This window comes from Spea bombifrons, chromosome 3 (assembly GCF_027358695.1).
Source record: "Spea bombifrons isolate aSpeBom1 chromosome 3, aSpeBom1.2.pri, whole genome shotgun sequence".
Taxonomy (NCBI): Eukaryota; Metazoa; Chordata; class Amphibia; order Anura; family Pelobatidae; genus Spea; species Spea bombifrons.
The window spans coordinates 66,964,283-66,984,593 of record NC_071089.1 but is presented as its reverse complement, the minus strand read 5'-3'; the positions used below and the strand labels follow the sequence as shown (position 1 = coordinate 66,984,593).

The 20,311-nt window shown below is 38.9% G+C and overlaps 1 protein-coding gene across 2 annotated transcripts; it reads right to left on the bottom strand.

The window, feature by feature from the left end:
* Positions 1-18,474, bottom strand: CASP8AP2 (caspase 8 associated protein 2). 2 transcript variants are annotated; one of them, XM_053461201.1, is made up of 10 exons: positions 18,320-18,474; positions 17,294-17,369; positions 16,066-16,134; positions 15,200-15,300; positions 14,095-14,169; positions 12,139-12,254; positions 7,494-11,608; positions 3,531-6,138; positions 1,926-2,025; positions 1-773 (listed from the first exon to the last, which is right to left on the bottom strand). In XM_053461201.1, exons 2-10 carry the CDS (start codon positions 17,346-17,348, stop codon positions 711-713), a joined length of 7,302 nt encoding a protein of 2,433 aa, XP_053317176.1. In that variant the 5' UTR covers positions 17,349-17,369; positions 18,320-18,474; the 3' UTR covers positions 1-710. The 2 variants fall into 2 exon arrangements, with proteins under 2 accessions (XP_053317176.1, XP_053317175.1); XM_053461200.1 differs by lacking the exon at positions 18,320-18,474 and having other exon boundaries at positions 17,294-17,481.
* Positions 18,475-20,311: the final 1,837 nt, after the last annotated feature.

The following is a 20,311-nucleotide window of genomic DNA, read 5'->3' as shown; positions in this document are numbered from 1 at the left end:
AGGTTTTACTGAAAGCAAGTAATTCTAATTTTATTCTAAAATCAGATTTCGGTACACGCGGGAAAGGACTGGCATGTGGAGAAATGTGCTGTCCCATACATGAAATACAGAAACAGCATTTACAAAAGTATAAATCTTTTAACTTATTTTACAAAATAAATACAATATTTTACAACATACACTCCCTAATAGACAATTAGAATTTCTGCACCACTGTACAATACCCCTGCCTTGGTATTTTTGTGTTCTCAAATAGCCACAATGTAACACAAAAGGTACCGGATATTAGAAGGTGATTATTACAGATACACATTTTAATCTTTCACTGGCCGCAAAAAAATGGACACAAGGGTAGAAAATAGAGAAAAAAAACATAACTGGAATTCACAGCTAACACTTCAAAATATATTACACTGCACTTGCACATTCTTACTTAACTTGTTGCTGAGGACTTTAATAATTATTTTATTCTTCATTTAAATGAAAGAATCCAAGGGAGAATAAGCTATACCTCTCCAACTTGAGGATCAGCAAATGGACAAGCAGTATACTGGAGAGGCAGTAAAAAGACAAAAACAAACAAAACTGGCACCCAGATATATTTACAAGTTATTATGGACATAAGTAAGTTTACAGTGTAGGTCCCACACTTTACTGTATTCAGCATATTCTTCTTGAATCTAGAAGAAACTGTTCAAGATACTAAAGTCTCAGCTTTTGGCATGTTTGGACTTCTTGAACAACTTGAGTAATTGCCGGAACCTTTCTTCTATCTAAAATAAATAAAAGGGACAAGTTATTACTTGTACGGCAGCCAAATATTTTACAAAAGCTCATTTTTGTCATATACATCCCCTTTCCTCTTTGGTATTTTTCTGGATAAAGAACAATAAATATAAATAAAGATCACAGAAATTTCAGGAACCAGGTTTGCACACATGCCTCACAAATATGTCTCAAAAATTAAAGAAGAAGCCACCGCAAAGGTGTTAAGAACCTGAGAGTAATGAGGGATATCATATGGGTGAACTACAGTATTTTAAATTAAGTCGTACAGAAAACGGAAAATTAATTGTGCACTATCATTTAAAATTGTGACACTGTAATTATTATGCGTACCACCAGTCCAAGCATAATAATGTATTTTTAGTGATGACTGAAAAAAGAAGCTCCAACATTGAATAAATCAATTCTATTGGAAATCCATCAGGCAGCATCCAGTCCCAACCTGAAAACTTCTCACACTGACCTCTCCCTCGCTCGGTCAAAACTGCTGCACTTTTTAAACCCAAGTGATATGTCTCCATGATCAAGCTGTGCAGCTCCTGCCTCTGTACTGCAGGCAGAATGTTAAAGGTCTGACTCTCTGCCATTGGTACCTTGTTTGGGGAATGGTTTATACCATAGGTGTCCAACCTGCGGCCCTCCAGCTGCTGCAGGACTACATCTCCCATAAGGGGCAGGCTGAAGAGTATGGGAGATGTAGTCCTGCAGAAGCTGGAGGGCCGCAGGTTGGACACCCCTAGTTTTTACACTCCATCCCAGTATACTGTAAGTCAATGAGGGGAATTGCATTTAAAGACATGGCAATGGCGTAAAAGAGCCCTGGCTCTAATAGAGTTAGTTTTGCTAATAGTTAATTCATCATGTTCTTTCTTAACGTACATTTTATCTAACATTACACTTTTATTAATTCTACAATAACATTTATTGTCAAATTGCAATGTGGAAACTCTGTTGGGGCAAATATTTTTCCACACAACTGTGCAATGGAGGTAAATGTGAGGTAGTAAAGACCTAGGCACTTATTTAGTAAAACTTAATAAAAAAACAAAACAAAAACACACATTCCTAAGACACTGTTCAAAACCTTTTTGCGTTTAAGTCTACCATACCAATTAAATGCAACAGTAGCCACCGAATACCTGAAACGGGAGTTTATTCATCTTCAAAGATAAGAACTCAAACGTCTTCTCATTTGGTCCAAGCTTCTGACATTCAAGAAGAATTGTACGGTCTTCTTCCCTAAGTAACAAAATGTAAAGAAAATAGTTGTATTGTTTTTGTCAAAAAAAAAAAAAAAAGAGGCTTGTTCACCATCATGCATTATGTAAGATAGTTTTGAGACAGATACCGTATTTCCCCATGTATAAGTCTAAAAACTGGGTGCGTCTTATACAGTGGTTGTAGATTGCAGTTACTACGGTACTTCCCAGTACCTCCCTGCAGTCACACTGCCGATTGGCCCTGCCCCTTTCCGTATAGCATCCACACTGCTTAGACAGCAACTCATCTAACAGTAAGTATAAAATATTTGGGCTGCTGAAAGTTAGGGGAGGTGGGGGTTATTTAAAAGGCCGTTATGGTTGATGGGGTCTTTAGGGTTAATTTAGGGGCACTTAATGGATGGGAGTGATGAGGATGAGTATAAAAGTCTGTCTCCAGTCTGACAGCCGGGGAAGGTTTGCGCGATGGACGCAGACAACCCCCGCTGCTAACGGCACCTCCTTCAGGCTGCAGTGGAAGTTGCCTACGCGAATTGCGTAGACGTCTACCTTCTGCCCCGACTACACACCAGGGAGTCAGAAGCACCGGTAAGTGCCAGAGAGGAGAATCCAGGTCCCCTGCAGCGCTGCGGGGGATCAGGATCTTAGTCTCATAGTCAGACCTCTATTTGAGGTCTGATTATAAGACGAGGGGTATAATATTCAGAGCATTTGCTCTGAAAAAATCCTCATCTTATAAATCGAGCAAATACGGTAGACACTTTAGGGTATTTCAACCATTTCCAAGCACCAATTCTATTACGGCTTTTTCTCAAATGCATTAATATCAAGACATTTCAGCAACACTGGTTAAGCTTAGGAGGGGATCACTTATTTTAAAGCAGGCAGCAACCATATTTGAATATTTGCCGATTTGTTAATTGTTGTCGAGGTGCTAAAGGAAAACCTAGTGGGGGGGGGGAACATCCCATTGTCGACAATTGACGTGCGTGGCATGTAGCGGCTTTAAACAGGGGTAGCTCCACCCAAACGGTGTTGCTGTAATGCCTTGATGTCGAGGCATTAAGCAACACCGAGATCGGCAACTGGGGCCCCGTGGGCCCCCTAATCCAGATGCCAACGTTTGCTATATATTGTATGGCTATGAACGGCTGATTTAAAAAACAAGCTTAGGAGTGATCAACGAGGTGGTCAATAAAACAATTGTCCTCAAGGACCAATTACATATGTAGTACACTATGGGATGAAACTTGTGCTGCAGCACCATTCGCACCCAGGATGTACACAGTTAAAGGGACTTCTGTGGTGCTACCAAGATGTCATCGGTGGGACCCTACAACCACAATAAAGATCCTTGGGGTCAACAAAGACGCCAAGGTGATCATGTCACACCGCTCCATGGTAAATATTTCTGTGAAGGTAAACTAGGATTTAAGGAAAACAAACCTAACACTAAAGGGTTTTAACTACTGTGACTAACAATTGTTAATTCTGCTATTTGTGCGTTCAAAGCTTAATGCTTACCTTGTCCAAGACACAATGACCTCTCCTTTCTTTTTGATAATGTTTTTGGCAGACAGATTACTGGGGGAAGACATACATGTTAGATCATCACTAGATGATCTATTGTGCTTTCCACTACACTTCTCTGCATCCAAAGATGTGTTTGCATCAGTTTTATCAATGCGCCTGCTTTTACTACGTTCAGTTTCAGAATCTTGGTGTGATGAACCTTTCTGTCTCTTTGGCAGTGACTCTTCCTTTGCTACATTTTTCCTCTTTTTGACCACAGTCGGCCCCGTGTCCTCAGCAATGCATAGATTGGATGCCTCTTCTCCTAATGGATCTACATTGGTATTGCCAGAACACACGTCAACTTCTTTTACACTTCCAGTGCTGTGTTTCACGGTATCGCAAGACGTATTTACGTCTGTTGCTGTTGTAGTACAAGAAGCATTTAAACCTTCGAGTAACTTGGTTACTGCTTCTAGTGCATTAACACTCCTTGTTTCATTACTAAAGGATGGCTGGCCTAAAATCTCTTCAGAAGTCTTATTGCCACCATTGCCACGCATGTACATTTCACTTTGACAACCCACACCTTCACCAAGTAGATCAGAACCGCTCTCTCCTTCATTACTGTTACATGACACATTGCTAAGGGTTTTAACCTCAGGTTGTGCCAGGTGTGTGGTAGCAATACTGGCATCTTCAGTTGATGAGCATTCTGCGTTTGGAGAGTTAGACACAGCTCGTCTAATCTTTACAATGAAGTGATCATTTGATTTCTCCATGACAACTGCTTGCATTGGCTCACTAGGATGGCACTGAAAAGTGGAGGGAGTATCATTCGTATCTGGCAATGAGCAGCTGCTTGAGTTTTCAGAATCCAGTGTTAAATGTATGTCTTGTTCAGTTGCATCTTCCTCAAGAAGAGCATCTTCTATGCAAAGGGGATCAAGAATTTCTCCCAAAACTGTTTCAGGGGCGCTAGCTTCTCGAAGAAAGCTAAGGTGAGAATCAGACTTCAAAGGTGACGGTACAGTAAGAGACACTGCAAGATCTTCTAAAAGGATTGAAGTAAAGGATTTTGTCCTTTCCTCTGAGCTTGGAATATTCTTGACAGATGAAGCACTGTTGGGAATCTCCAGCATGCAACTTTCATCAAGGACATCTGGGTGAAGGAAATGATCAAACCTAGAAAATGTCTTTGATTGTGAAGGGAAAACAGGAGGCCAAGAAGCAAAAGATTGTGTTGGAGTTGTCAGTTCTGTTGACAAATTCACATTTTCACTTTTCTGCAAAGAGTTGTTTTTCTCAGGAGATATACAAATGAATATGTCCTCATCCAAAATGTTGTTAGGGACCAAATGGTCTGAATGGTGAAGTAAGCTTTTAAATAATTCTCCCATGTGGTCATCACTCAGTAAACTAAAGGACAACTCTGAAGTATTTTGTATGGATCTATCAGGTTTTAGTGAAAGAGATTTGTTACTAATGTGTGAATGTTTTGCAGCATGATTTGCATTTACATTTTTGCCAAGTGCAATGGCAGGCCTGGTGTCACTTACAGGGGAAACAGCCCCCCCTTTCTTTGGATGGGTCAGCTTGTTACTAACATTAGGATGTTTTGTAGCATAACCTTTACTTCCATATGGCAATTCATGTTGCTCTTGTCTCAAACACGTTCCATGTCTAAGCATTTTTTTAGACAACTGAGACAGATTTTTTTTCTTGTTTTTGCTGGTTTTGTGGGGATCATTTACAAGGACAGAAAATACTTTGGGGTTTGCAGTGGTTTCAGACGTCAACAGGTTTGTACTATCATCACGCTGCTGTTTGACTTTGTCACATAGTCTTGTAAGCATTGCTTTAAGTTTATCAAACAAACAATCAAGCTGTTCATCTACGAATTTCCATAGTTTCTTTTTCATGTCCTCTAAGCGCTGTTCAAATATGCGGTCCACAATCCCATTCTTTTTTACCCGTTTCATTTTGGATTCAATGTACTTACAGGCACATTTCTTCACACGGTCAGGTGATGAACACAATGTGGACCAATCAATAGTCTTCATTAACTCTAAAAAATATAATGTTCCATGTTCTATTACACTATGGAACTGGCGGACTGAAACCTGCATCTTAAATTTCATGTATTTTGTTCTTATGTGCTTCCTGATAACCCTTGACATCAGAAGCACATCCAGTACAGTTGATGGTTTAACAATTTGCACAATGCCTTCAAGGCAAGGCTTCTGCTTTCTTGATGTACTGTTTGGTAATGGTATTAATTTGGTTTTGGTCCTTATTTTCGCTTTCTCCTTGGATGCAGGAGGTGTTTTTGAAACCACCCCATTAGCATCAGTCAAAGATGACATTTCTCTTGTGCAAGTTACTTGACTATGAATGATGTTCACTTCCTCTGCAGAATTATTTTTTTCAGAGCTTTCTAGAGTTTTTTCAGATTTGAAAGCATCTTCGTTATCACTAATAATTTCCCCTTCTTCCACCTCATCTGAAGAAATTACAAGCCAATCATTCCCAGAATCAGTGTCTGCCTTGTTCGCTGGTTGACAGTTCTCCTTGTTTAGTTCCTTTGACAAGGACATACACTGGTGGCTTGTATCTGCATCTGGTGAGGAAATGAGGAAAGGTACTTAACGGTTGTAAGAAAGAAAAAAAATATTTTAATGCTGCCTTGCAACATGTACAACAGATATGCATTTAGGAAAAATAACTGAATGCGGTCACCCTACTCCAGGGCTTGACAAATTTGTTGTGACGCTAGGCGCCAGGTAAAAAAAGTTAGGAGCCAGGATTTTTTTTAAACTAACAGTTGGTCAAGAGTGATCTGATCATCATCAGTCCACTTACTAAACTCACAGCATTTGACCTGGAAGCACCCTTACAAAACGGGAATTAACACCTAAAATGCCGCGATCGCAGCATTGAAGGGGTTAACGCTACACTGTCGCTCTCATGGAGCGATCAGACAGCTGGGGGGTGTTGGGTCAGGTCCCCACACTTGTGTGGGGACCCAATCAACACACAACCCCCTTCCCTGAAGCTGCCTGTGGCAGCTGAAAACACGATTGTTGGTTTTCCAGCAACCGCGTTTTCAGCCTACAGGATCACTCCGTGGGAGTGCTCTCAGGCTCGGCGGTGGGCTCGGAGTGGCTGTGCTGTCTGCCCAGCAGCAGCAGCGCCCCCGGGTGGTGACTCAGCCTCTTACATCCACAATTTTTTCTGGATGTAAGAGGCTTTCAAAACCTAGACGCCAGGACAAAATTCTCTGGCGCCTGGGATTTGTCGAGCCCTGCCCTACTCCTACGTCACCCAGTTTCTTTCCCTCAATGTACTTTTGCCCTTAAGTTCCTTCATTGTTCCCAAGAATTTTTTCCAGTATATTTTCACTATGCCCCATATAATCTTTCTACCAGGTCTTTCCTCATGCCATCTTACGTGTTCTTTCTAGGGCATTTCTTATTTTTTTTTCCCCCTTACAGCTTGCCTGATAAATAGAGAGGGAACTCAACACAAGCTCCAAGTTCTGTCCTGAATGACAGCTGAAGTCATCAGGAAATGAAAATAGGCTCTGAAATTATGTCTTATACTGCATGAGAAGGCTATTTATAGTGAAACTACAGTCAAAGAATTGCATTCTAAGAAAAATAAAAGATGAAAGAACAAATATGAAATTGTATAAAACTCCACTATATATATACAAAATATTCACTATGAGCAAAGCCAAAAATAAAATGCATATGTACACAAATGTACCTTTGTTTAAAACGCTTGCTATGGAAGCCTTGGCTATGCACTGTACTTTATAATATGCTGTCCCTGAACGCCTTTGCAAGCTTTTCAGTGGACTGATGATTTTAGGTACGTCTCTCAGAAAATGTATGTCAATACTCATTGGACCGTTTTTATCATCATGCTTAAAATCAATAAATTTTGTGCTAAAGTCAATATCTAAGAAATTACCTTTTAGGTTTTCATTTGTATTTGGTTCCAAATTACTTGTGGTGCCAGCAGCAGGATCGGGTATTTGCTCAGCAAGCATTGCTTGATCTTGACAGATTTCAGTTTGCACTATATCTTTGTCTGGGTTTGATTCATTAGGACTTTCACTACCACTACACTTGTCAATTTCAATGAATGACTCAAGTTCACCTATATCTGATCCATCTACACAACTATGTGTCTCCATCTCATCAGAGCTCAAAGAAATTAAGTCATCAGCCAAAAATACTTCAGGTGGTACTTTTTTTATGGGTGTTGCATTAATGTGCTTGAGTATCAATGCTGGTGGTAACTCCTGAAGACATGTAATTGGGTCTACAGTTCTTATAGATTCACACAGAGATAGAGGCTCTTCTATGTGAACACCACCAACTTGCAACTCTTGTGTCTCTGTTATAGTAGTTGAGTCAATCTCTTTAGTGGCTCTTAAGTTTGATAGAGTTTTTTTCTCCCCAGCATTTTCTAAACAATCAAACACTTCAGAAGACACAACATCCTCTGCCGCAACAATGGTACATTCCACATTAGATTCAGACACGTTTTTACTGCCATGTTCCACTTCACACTGCGATTTCTTTTTAGCTGGAGAAAGAGTAAGATTCAGTGTCTCCATAAAAGACAGTTTGGTGTCTTGCTCACAGGGTGGCTTTTTTTCGGCATTTGTTTTACCATTGCTCAGCGTACTTGGAGACTCTTGCTCTGCACTACAGGAATCTACTTTGTTTCTTTTCTTATTTGGAGATTGGGATATCAACCTTTCTTTTTCTGTGGGTCCTTTTCTTTCCCGTCTACTTGCATCTCGATCATCTCTGGACCTTCTCTTTTCATCGTGTCTTCTATCAGATTTTGTACTTTTATCATCTCTGGTTTGCTTACCATTTTTAGATGTGGACATTTCATTTTTACTAAAACACCTCGATTCTTTGTTATATGTGGATCTCAAGTCTTTGTTGTAGTCAGAGGTGCGTTTTTCTTTTCTACCCAAATCATTTCTATTCCTGCTGTCATTAAGGTCACATTTAACAGATTTGTGAGAGGTTTCTTCTTTTGGGAATGGAATAGTTCTTTTTGACCTGCGTGGCTGGTTGTCTTCTTTTCCAGTTGCACTTCTTCTGTATTCTGTTTCTCGGCATCTCTCATATCCTTTAGAGTCCCTTTTCTGTGGTGATTTTTCATGTTTATTCTTAAGCTTATCTTTTGGGTGAGGTTGATCTCTCAGCTGCGTCTTCCCTCTTGTACTGCTTGATTTCTCGTAACCACTTGAATTGAAATATATTTTGTTGCCCGTTTCATGATTCCCGTCAGATTTTGTGCCCTTACTTTCTTGGTCACCTTCATTTTTGCCATGGTTTGAAGATGACTGGTTTAACTTTCCTCCTAAATCAAAGTTTCTTATTTCGTTTTCTAAACTTGTAACTTGCTGTCGCTCTTCCTTCCTCCCTTTGAGATCCCCGTCCCTGTTATCCGTGTCTTTTTCTTTCCTTGGTTTCTTTTCTCCTGCATTTAAGTGGCTTTCTGATACCTCCTTCTGTAAAGATGAGTCCAAACTCTCTTTGTGGTGCATAACATTTTGGCATTTTGTGGTAATTAATGTGCTAATTTCCACAAGACCTGTAATATTCCCCTTTTCTGGGGCAATTTTATCAGACAGGTTTAACTTTCCTCTTAAATCAAAGTTTCTTTTTTCGTTTTCTAAACTTGTAATTTGCCGTCGCTCTTCCTTCCCCCCTCTGAGATCCCAGTTATCTGTATCTTTTTCTTTCCTTGGTTTCTTTTCTCCTGCATTTAAGTGGCTTTCTGGTACCTCCTTCTGTAAAGAAGAATCCAGACTCTCTTTGTGGTGCATAACATTTTGGCATTTTGTGGTAATTAATGTGCCAGTTTCCACAAGACCTGAAATATTCCCCTTTTCTGGGGCAATTTTATCAGACAGGTTTAACTTTCCTCTTAAATCAAAGTTTCTCTTTTCATTTTCTAAGCTTGTAATTTGCTGTCGCTCTTCCTTCCTCCCTCTGAGATCTCTATCCCTGTTGTCTGTGTCTTTTTCTTTCCTTGGTTTCTTTTCTCCTGCATTTAAGTGGCTTTCTGGTACCTCCTTCTGTAAAGAAGAGTCCAGACTCTCTTTGTGGTGCATAACATTTTGGCATTTTGTGGTAATTAATGTGCCAGTTTCCACAAGACCTGAAATATTCCCCTTTTCTGGGGCAATTTTATCAGACAGGTTTAACTTTCCTCTTAAATCAAAGTTTCTCTTTTCATTTTCTAAGCTTGTAATTTGCTGTCGCTCTTCCTTCCTCCCTCTGAGATCTCTATCCCTGTTGTCTGTGTCTTTTTCTTTCCTTGGTTTCTTTTCTCCTGCATTTAAGTGGCTTTCTGGTACCTCCTTCTGCAAAGAAGAGTCCAGACTCTCTTTGTGGTGCATAACATTTTGGCATTTTGTGGTAATTAATGTGCCAATTTCCACAAGACCTGAAATATTCCCCTTTTCTGGGGCAATTTTATCAGACAGGTTTAACTTTCCTCTTAAATCAAAGTTTCTCTTTTCATTTTCTAAGCTTGTAATTTGCTGTCGCTCTTCCTTCCTCCCTCTGAGATCTCTGTCTTTTTCTTTCCTTGGTTTCTTTTCTCCTGCATTTAAGTGGCTTTCTGGTACCTCCTTCTGTAAAGAGTCCAGACTCTCTTTGTGGTGCATAACATTTTGGCATTTTGTGGTAATTAATGTGCCAGTTTCCACAAGACCTGAAATATTCCCCTTTTCTGGGGCAATTTTATCAGACAGGTTTAACTTTCCTCTTAAATCAAAGTTTCTCTTTTCATTTTCTAAGCTTGTAATTTGCTGTCGCTCTTCCTTCCTCCCTCTGAGATCTCTATCCCTGTTGTCTGTGTCTTTTTCTTTCCTTGGTTTCTTTTCTCCTGCATTTAAGTGGCTTTCTGGTACCTCCTTCTGTAAAGAAGAGTCCAGACTCTCTTTGTGGTGCATAACATTTTGGCATTTTGTGGTAATTAATGTGCCAGTTTCCACAAGACCTGAAATATTCCCCTTTTCTGGGGCAATTTTATCAGACAGGTTTAACTTTCCTCTTAAATCAAAGTTTCTCTTTTCATTTTCTAAATTTGTAATTTGCTGTCGCTCTTCCTTCCTCCCTCTGAGATCTCTGTCCTTGTTATCTGTGTCTTTTTCTTTCCTTGGTTTCTGTTCTCCTGCATTTAATTGGCTTTCTGACACCTCCTTCTGTAAAGAAGAGTCCAGACACTCTTTGTGGTGCATAACATTTTGGAATTTTGTGGTAATGAATGTGCCACTTTCCACAGGACCTGAAATATTCCCCTTTTCTGGGGCAATTTTATCAAACAGGTTTAACTTTCCTCTTAAATCAAAGTTTCTCTTTTCATTTTCTAAGCTTGTAATTTGCTGTCGCTCTTCCTTCCTCCCTCTGAGATCTCTATCCCTGTTATCTGTGTCTTTTTCTTTCCTTGGTTTCTTTTCTCCTGCATTTAGGTGGCTTTCTGGTACCTCCTTCTGGAAAGAAGAGTCCAGACTCTCTTTGTGGTGCATAACATTTTGGCATTTTGTGGTAATTAATGTGCCAATTTCCACAAGACCTGAAATATTCCTCTTTTCTGGGGCAATTTTATCAGACAGGTTTAACTTTCCTCTTAAATCAAAGTTTCTCTTTTCGTTTTCTAAATTTGTAATTTGCTGTCGCTCTTCCTTCCTCCCTCTGAGATCTCTGTCTTTTTCTTTCCTTTGTTTCTTTTCTCCTGCATTTAAGTGGCTTTTTGTTACCTCCTTCTGTAAAGAGTCCAAACTGTCTTTGTTGTGCATAGCATTTTGGTATTTTGAGGTAATTAATGTGCCACTTTCCACAAGACCTGAAATATTTCCCTTTTCTGGAGCATTTTTATCAGAATTGCCAGAAACAGTGGCCTCAGACGAGGTGCTTTGGACTTTTACTTCAGTTCTCATATTACCCACATTCATTGATCTCACATCTCTATAGGGCATGTCCCCCTGGCAGTGCGTCTTATGCGGAGGAACAGACTTAAAATTGCGGAAACTTCTTGGTGTAGACAAGCTAAAAGGAGAGAAAAAAAAACAGTCAATACAGCGGTAATATGTACTGATTTCATAAAGTTAGTTGAAACCCATCCTTGTGTGTATATCTCAATCCAGTAGTTAAAAATAGATGGGCTGAAGGGTACTAACTACACTTACTGCAAAGCTATAGCTTGCTATGTTACTCCATACTTAGTTGATAAAACTCACAGGTTGATCTCATTTTTATTTTAAAATATACACTAGTGACAGAATGTTGCAACACCTTTTTTTTTATTGGACTAACACTGCTTTGTAATGACAAGCTTTCGGTAGTCTTCCCTTTATAACGCAAAAGTCTCACAAGTACATATCCTGATACCGGGGGTGGGAGAGACACGTACTTGCGAGACTTAAAGTGTGTGTTTTAGTCTGCTGGTCAGAAATGCTTTTGAGTTGATAAAGGGAAGACCCCCCCTAAGCTTGTCACTACAAATCACGGTTAGTCCAATATAAAATGTATTACAAAGTGCAAAATATCGTATAAACTTTTTGAATTAACACAATTACCGACGCTCCAGATTGTTGATTTCCTGATCTTTTCGATTAATTTCTACTCTTGCTGTTTTGATAAGGGCCGAAATATTCTTCTTCAAGCAAATATTTTCATTCTGTAAGCTTGTGTTCTATGATAAAAGAATAGAAGCAGTTATATATTTATCGCAGTTATCAGTTGTCACAAACAATGACTTTACCATATTTGCTTGATTATAAGACAACCCCCGAAAATGTGAATATTAATTTAGGAAAAAAATAAAAGCCTGAATATAAGACTACCCCTATAGGGAAAAAAAAAGTTTTACTAGTAAATACTAAATCACATGTAAACTATTTTAATAAAAACTATGATTGGTTTTCATTTCCTTTTATTTGCCACCCTGCCCTAGTTATGCACATCTGCCCCCCAGATATGCCTTCTATACCCCCTTATATGCCACTCTGTTTCCCTAATAAGCCACTGTGATATGCCTTTTATTCCCCTATTTGCCACTCTGCCTCCTAGATATGCCTTATACACCCATATATACCACTCTGACTTCAGAAAACCATTGAACCCCGCCCCCATGCCACTCTGAACCCCCCCACCCCGACTTACCAGTGCATCCTTTTACTTGTGACCCATGTACAGACTCCCTGGTGTCTAGTGGGGCAGCCGGTGGAGGTATGTGCCAGCAGCAGAGGTTTGTCTACGCACATCGCGCAGACGTTCACCGGCTGCCCCTACTAGACACCAAGGAGTCTGGAGCAAGGGGGTAAGTCTGTGGGGGCAGAGTGGCATTTCAGGGGGGCATAATGGCATATTTGTAGGGCACAGTGGCATATTGGGGGGAGTGGCATATCTGGGGTATAAGGCATATCAGAGGGCACTGGCATATAGGGGGGTATAAGGTATATCTGGGGGGCAGAGTGGCATATCCAGGGGGGTATGAGGCATATAGGGATATAAGGCATACCTTGGGAGGGGGAGGAGTGGCATATCTGGGGGTATAAGGCATATCTGGGAGGCTGTGTGTCAAGCCTGGGCTCAAATGTGCATAACCGGGGGGGGGGCAGGATGGGAAATAAAAACAAGAAATGCATTTATCAGTTTTTTTATTCTGCTGCTTGGTTCCAACATTGTTTGTTCATTAAATTATTTTAAATAAACAAAAAATGTACATTTTTTTTTTTTTTTTATCAGATTATGAAGATAATCGTTAGTTGCAGCCCTAATCTTAACATATGACTGTCCTTTCAGCTGACATCGGCCATCACCATTATTTTACAGGCAGCTTAAACTGCTTCTAATATTATTTTGAAACAAAGTTCCCAGTTGTGGAGCAGCGTGGTAGCTAGGGCTGTGACTGAGGGCCACTGGATTGGAATTTATTATTTTTGGCCACGTTGACAAGTAAGCATGTCCAACTATGAAGAGCTACAAAATCCTACCGTCATTACTCCCTTCTCACACCTGTGTTGCACCCCTTCTGTGGAATTCTCTTCCCCGCCTGACTTTCTTCCTTGTACACAACTTTCAAAATCTCTCTGAAAACCCACCTTTTTGAGAAATGTAAACCTTTCTTCCCAACATCCTCTGTCATCATCCTAATCAAGCCATCTGAACGATCAACAAATTCAACAGCTCATCCCGACCCGACTCTCATCCAAGTGGCTTTCTATTCCTGTTTGACTTCCCCTCAACCAGCAACTAGATTGTAAGCTCACAAGAGCTGGGTCCTCTTCTCCCTTTTTTCCATTTTTTTTTGTGTGACTTTAAATTATCCCACTAATTGTACCAGCACTAGGGAACCTGCTGGCGCTATATAAATGTAATGTAAAATTCAAAATCCTGTCGAGCAAAAGATTACTCAACCAATAACACTTAGCATATTTATCAAAGACTAAATTTTAAAACCCAATATTTCTCTTGCATCATATATTACATCATTAAGAAAGAAAAAAATGAAGTTGTATTTTTTACTATACCTTCATTTGAATTTCCTTGAGTTTTTCAATTAGGGCTTTCATTTGTTTCTGACACTTATCATATGCAGATTGCAGCTGTAACATGACAAGAAAATAAGTACACACAACTAATGTATTCTGCTTTACAAACAGTGTATTTTATCTATATAGAATCAACAATTTACACAGCACTTCTTACAATATATTTATTTTAAGGGTATTGCAAAACTAGACTTGACAAGACAAACCAATTCATTAGGTAAATAGGGCCCTGCTCGCAAGCTTACGATCTAGAGAATGAGGTGTAGAGAAACACAAGATATATGAAAAGAGGGAGAAAGAATGCCATAGATGGAAGGAGTGGATAAGGGGTAGATAGGTTCTAGCTGCAAAGATTGTATGAATCTCTGAAGATATGGCTTTTAAAGTTGTTCTTAAATATAGAGAGGGAGAGTGAACGCTCGATGTTAGGTGGAGCAGGACAAGTGAAGTCTTGTAACTGGGAAAAGGAGGAGGTTATAAGCAGTGAGGAAACCCTTAATACACAGAAGGAACACAAAAATGGCATATGGGAGAAGTTTGTTATGGAGGGAGAAGTTTCATGGGGACGTGGTATGTTGGAAGAGGGATTCTACAATGAGAGACAGCAGAGGGATTCAGACTGAAGAAGCAGAAGGAGAGCATTGTGTAAGGAGACAGTTAAGAACAGTGTTTATCAAAATATTTTTTGTAATATTGGAAGGACATAATAAGGGAATGAGCCAGGGGATTTTGTGGCTTGTTGGGTGAGCAAAGGGCAGCTGCAAGTTTTTTTTGCAAGTGCAAGGGGCAGGATGTGGCATTGAATGTGAGGGATAAAGGAGTGAGTTGAAAATGACCCCAAGCTATTGGACATGGTTAGTAGGAGAGATAGTCATGTTGTTAGTGGAGTCTGAGAATTCAGGCAAGAAATTATGTTTACTACATTAAGCAGCAACTCACATACACCCACTAAAAACGTCAATGGTACCAACAAATCTAAAAGTTAAAAGCGGATTGTTAAATTTTACCATGCTCACAGCTTTAGCTTACCAGAAAGATGGTCATTACTATGGCAACAATTATCAGACATCCGTTAGATACATACGTCACTATGGGAGGCTTCTTTAGCAGTAACTTCTTCTGTAATGATTTCCTCATATAGGTCCAAGCAGTTCCTGGGGGGTGTGCTGGATTGTGGGAGTTCATCTGAAATCATAAAATATATATTTTCTTCACTGATCATGTCTTTGTCAGTGTACAAGATCAGCAGAGGATCAAATATTTTTTTCCTTCACTGTACATCATTGTATTTTATGCTGAAAGATTTGCACTTAATGGGAAATACTAGATCATATGATGCACAATTTGCCTTATTTCCGGTAAATGCCAAAACAATAAAAGGGAAAATAAATAGTCTCCTTAAAAGTCCCCAGTCCAGTAGTAGATTTATGCATTAGATGCACTTTTTTGGATATCACTGTAGCCTAGTAGAATTAAATATCTTAAAAGGCTGTGGAAATAAAGAAGGACCTGTAGTATCTATAGTTCTGTATACAATTTGTTTTGTGTATGTGACATGTTACATTATACATTTATTCATGAGATTAGGAGCCTGGTTAGTGCACATTCATTGTGACTTTAAATTATCCAGAGTGTGTGGTTTAGGCTTGTTTTGTAGTCTACTTAGTCTTGACCATCAACAAGCTGCTTTTGTCTAACCATTCAGAGTCCCTAAATTGTTGTATACCTTGTCACCCGATTCTGGGCAATTAACTGGCCTATTGGTATCTCACATAACAATTACATGTGAAATAATGGTTTACCGGTATTCTCAACAAGTTTGTAGGAAGATTATGGATTTGATCAGTTGCAATACCCTGGCTAACACATTACAAACAAATGCGTACGACTGTCAAAAACGTACTAGGATTCATTGCATGAGCACACATATGAACAAAGTGAATTACATACCAGACAAAGATGCCACATCCAATCCATCATAAATATCCAGAGAACTGGTATCGCTTTTAGCTGGAGAACCTAAAAGTACAAATTAAAAGTATTGCTGCACTAAAATGACCAGAACATTTTCACATGATACAGAAAACAGTTCTATCAGAGAATGCATGGCAACTGTTTGGTTATCAATAATAAGCAATATGTCATTTGATACCATCATAAATAAATGTATTAATACTGTGCTCATAATCATGATTTTACTTAGGCTGGAAAAATGCTATCATTTTATAATTTATAGAGAAAGTAAGAATGCAAAAAAAAACAGAATGTTGCAGAATCTTGTAATACCTTTTTTATTGGACTAACAGTATTTAAAATAATAGACGAGCTTTCGGGAGTCCTCCCTTTATCAAGTCAAATGCTTTTGACTTGATAAAGAGAAAGTAAGTAAAGCAAAAGTAACCTTGTAAGTCACTCCAGACATCATATACACTTTGCCGCTTCCCAGCAGACACAAAACGTCAGCTAGTATGCAAAAGAACCAGTAACCATTTATTGGGGAGAATACAAGGTTTTCATGCGACAAAGGTAGCTCTGGGTAAACACACCGGACACAAATTGGCTCATTTGTGGTTATCTATGGCCAATGGGGCATCGAATGTGATGGGTGAGGGTCCCTTCAATGTGATTTGAACCTGGGTACAGTACTTTCATATGCATTCTTCTTAAGTAGGCGTAACTGGGAAAGTAATCCGTCACATTAAGGAATGAATAACCAGAAGCAAAATGTATATTTTGAAAGAGTAAAAATGTGTTTAAATAGTGTACATGAGCAGCTATATACGTGTTTCACATGGTAAACAACCTATAATTGCCGATACAAACATAATATTTAAAAGACAAGCGTTATAGAGTTATCCTCCCTTCATCAGGTCTGTAGCATTACTTCAGACCTGATGAAAGGAGGATAACTCACGAAAGCTTGTCTTTTAAATATTATGTTAGTCCAATAAAAAAGGGATCACCACATATTCTGCAATTCTGTAATATATATATATATATATATATATATATATATATATATATATATATATATATATATATATATATATATACACACACACACGCACTGTGTAATCATCTAGTACGTTACTCGGAACTAGAGGCCTATCTAGTAGTAGGACAGTAAACTGAAGTACACATTTATATGGAAACTTTCTAATTCACAAAGAATATTTACCAAAAACATTTAGGAAAATGTCTCGCTCTTCAACTCCCGTATATTTGTCCGTCATTTTGTCGGCTTACATCTCTACCTAGCAGCAAAAGAAAAATGATTTTAAAAAGGCAACCTCTAAGGAGGAACAAAATCTTTATGATCGTCTATCTTTCACTTCAGAGACTTTAATAAAGACTGCCCAATAAACTTGGGGAGAAGGATTGAGATTATCCAGTACTGTTGCTGGTGGTTTTAGATTTTAGTGCAAAGAATAAGGCAGAACACAGAACCTGAAATGTAAACAGCCAGTTTTTGGTAAAATATGGGGCATATCTAAGGATACATACACTTCACTCATTTACAATGCAAACATACAGGAATCGTTAACATGCCAGATTATTTCTGGTTTTATTCAGAAATTTATCTCACTCCTCAACACATTTTGAATATTTTAAGTATATCACAATATGACAAGAATATGAACTATTGAATAGGGAATAATAAGTGACTGTAACAAACAAACACCAATTTACATTTTGAAGAAACATAGTTTACTAAACCGGTAGAAGAAGTAACCACTTCCACACACACACGCCTGATTTTGTTTTTTTGTTGAGAAAATATGATGCAAATCATTTAAGTATAAAACTCAATAAGTATGATGTGAGGTATAAGTTACTGTAAGTATATCCACAGTATAATAACATAACAGACCCAGTACTACTATTGAAGGGAACGTGCTATTAAACTGTATTTGCACACATACAACAGTTATACATAACCATAATGTACATACATGCAGTAAGGATCATAACAATGTGCTTTACTCGAGAGGATGAAGTGTAACAACTGGAAGTCCCAAAATAGATCATTTATAAACCAACCGATTTAACGAATTCTTCCCCTTAGAGTTCAGGACAGGCAGGATAAGATACAGTACACCAGGGGGCTATTACATATAGTTGCATATCCCGTGGATTGCACGCACAGTTGTTTGCGCTTTACGCCATGACAGGGGCCTGCGGTTTCTTTTTATTATTCACTCACCAGCTCCTCCCCTATGATTATTCACGGAACACGGCACGGTTTTGCCTTCTAGCACCGGATACCTCTAACACCCGCCCTATCCCGTACTACAGCCCCATGGACAGTAGGTAGACCGGGTCCACCAAAGCCACCCCTGACCTCGCCAAATCTCCACGACCAATCAAAGACAGCGCATGAATGTGACGTTCTACGTCACGATGCCCCGCCCCTGTGTTGGTTTCAGTTTGGCGGGAAGCCTTGTCTGATAGCGCCGTTTCTGCTGTGTAGATAGATACGGCTCCCTGGAACGATGTAGCCATGCGGGGGCAACTGCATATACTCCATTATTGGCATTTTAAATAGTGTTTGTATTAGTCGTGTAATGCTTTCTCCTCCATATTGTGCATCAGCCCAGTTATGGCTTGGTTCACTATGAGATAACAGTATATATATATATATATATATATATATATATATATATATATATATATATATATATATATATATATATATATATATATATATATATATATATATATATATATATATATATATATATATATATATATATATATATATATATGGCCATTTGCACTAATGCCATGAAGCACTGAGGAGAATTAGGGTTTGTTTTGCAAAATAAACCCCAAAACTTTGATCTGGGGGTCCACAGCCATGGGGTGTTTAGGTTTGCATTCCAACTGGCACACTGAGCTGATTTAACCCCTTCGTGACAATGGCTGATTTTATTTTGTGTACACTTCGTGACAATGGCTGTTTTAACATTTATGCGGTGCTTGTGTTTAGCATTTTCTTCTTTCCCGTTTACTGAGCCCACATTATATATATATTATATAATATAAATTGTTTTTTTTTAGGACAAGAAGGGGTTTATTTAGATGTCATTATTTTGAGCGTATCATATCATTTACTGTACTCCCCAAGTGGCCTCATCATAAGTGGCCACTTGGGGAGTTACACTGGAGGGAAACGACATACCAGGTACCACTGCAGAAAGCGGCTACAACATTGGAACCAGGTCAACTCGTCTCCATCCAAGCCGTCCTCTCCTATTGACTCGCTTCCCCCTCAACCACCGACTAGATTGTAAGCTCGCAAGAGCAGGGCCCTCCTCTCCTTTGCACCAGTTTGTTATTGTATGTGTTTTTGTATGTAAAATTGTTCTGACTGGCGCTTTATAAATAAATGTAATATACAAAAAAAGTATAAAATATGGTGAAACATTGAGGACTTTTACTGACTTACTTGAAAAATCTTTACTCATCTATAAAAGCTAATAAAAAAACTGCTAAATAGATTCTACTATTTGTGCTGAGTTTAGAAATACCGAATGTTTTTATTTGCTTTCTTCTGTATGTTATGGGGCAATAAGCACAAGTCTGGTAATTCTTCCCCATGTGCTATTTCGGGATTCTTTGAAGCTGGCCATATATTTTTGAAAACTAGACATCCCAGGGTATTTTAAATGCTGGTATTTTAACTCTTTCCATGCACCAATTCTACTACCAGCCTTTGTCAAAGTTTGCAGTTGTATTTTTTGTGTGTATTTTTCTCACACATCTTGTACTTTAGGTATAAATTTATAGCACCTGGTATATGTCACTGTCACACAACACCCCAATATGCATTCGGCAATATCTCCTGAGTACAGTGATACCACCGTGCATGGGTTTGCCTGGCTGTTTGGGGGCAAAAGGGCAACATTTGGGGCATGCACATTTTCCAATGTTAACATTTTTTGACATTTGGTGATCCACTGCCCATGCCCTATTTAGTATATCTTTGAGCCTGGCCAATTCAGTGTGCCCTATTAAACCATATATTTTTTAAACTAGACACCCCAGGGTATTTCAAATGCTGATATTTTAGCTCTTTGCATGCCCATTTTTTACCACCAGCCTTTGTCAAAGTTTGCAGTAGTATGGAGGCATTACAGCAACACCTTTCGCTTTCTGCACCCTTTCAAAGCCATGATGGTCCTGACATGTTAAT

What these genes read in the sequence shown, in the direction of transcription:
- CASP8AP2 (XM_053461201.1), bottom strand. Translation starts at nt 17,348, where the DNA reads ATGACGGACAAATATACGGGAGTTGAAGAGCGAGACATTTTCCTAAAT. An exon ending in AAGAAGCCTCCCATAGTGAC is followed by an intron (nt 14,170 to 15,199) that starts GTATGTATCTAA and finishes GTCATGTTACAG; the next exon opens with CTGCAATCTGCATATGATAA. An exon ending in TACAAATGAAAACCTAAAAG is followed by an intron (nt 6,139 to 7,493) that starts GTAATTTCTTAG and finishes TTTCCTCACCAG; the next exon opens with ATGCAGATACAAGCCACCAG.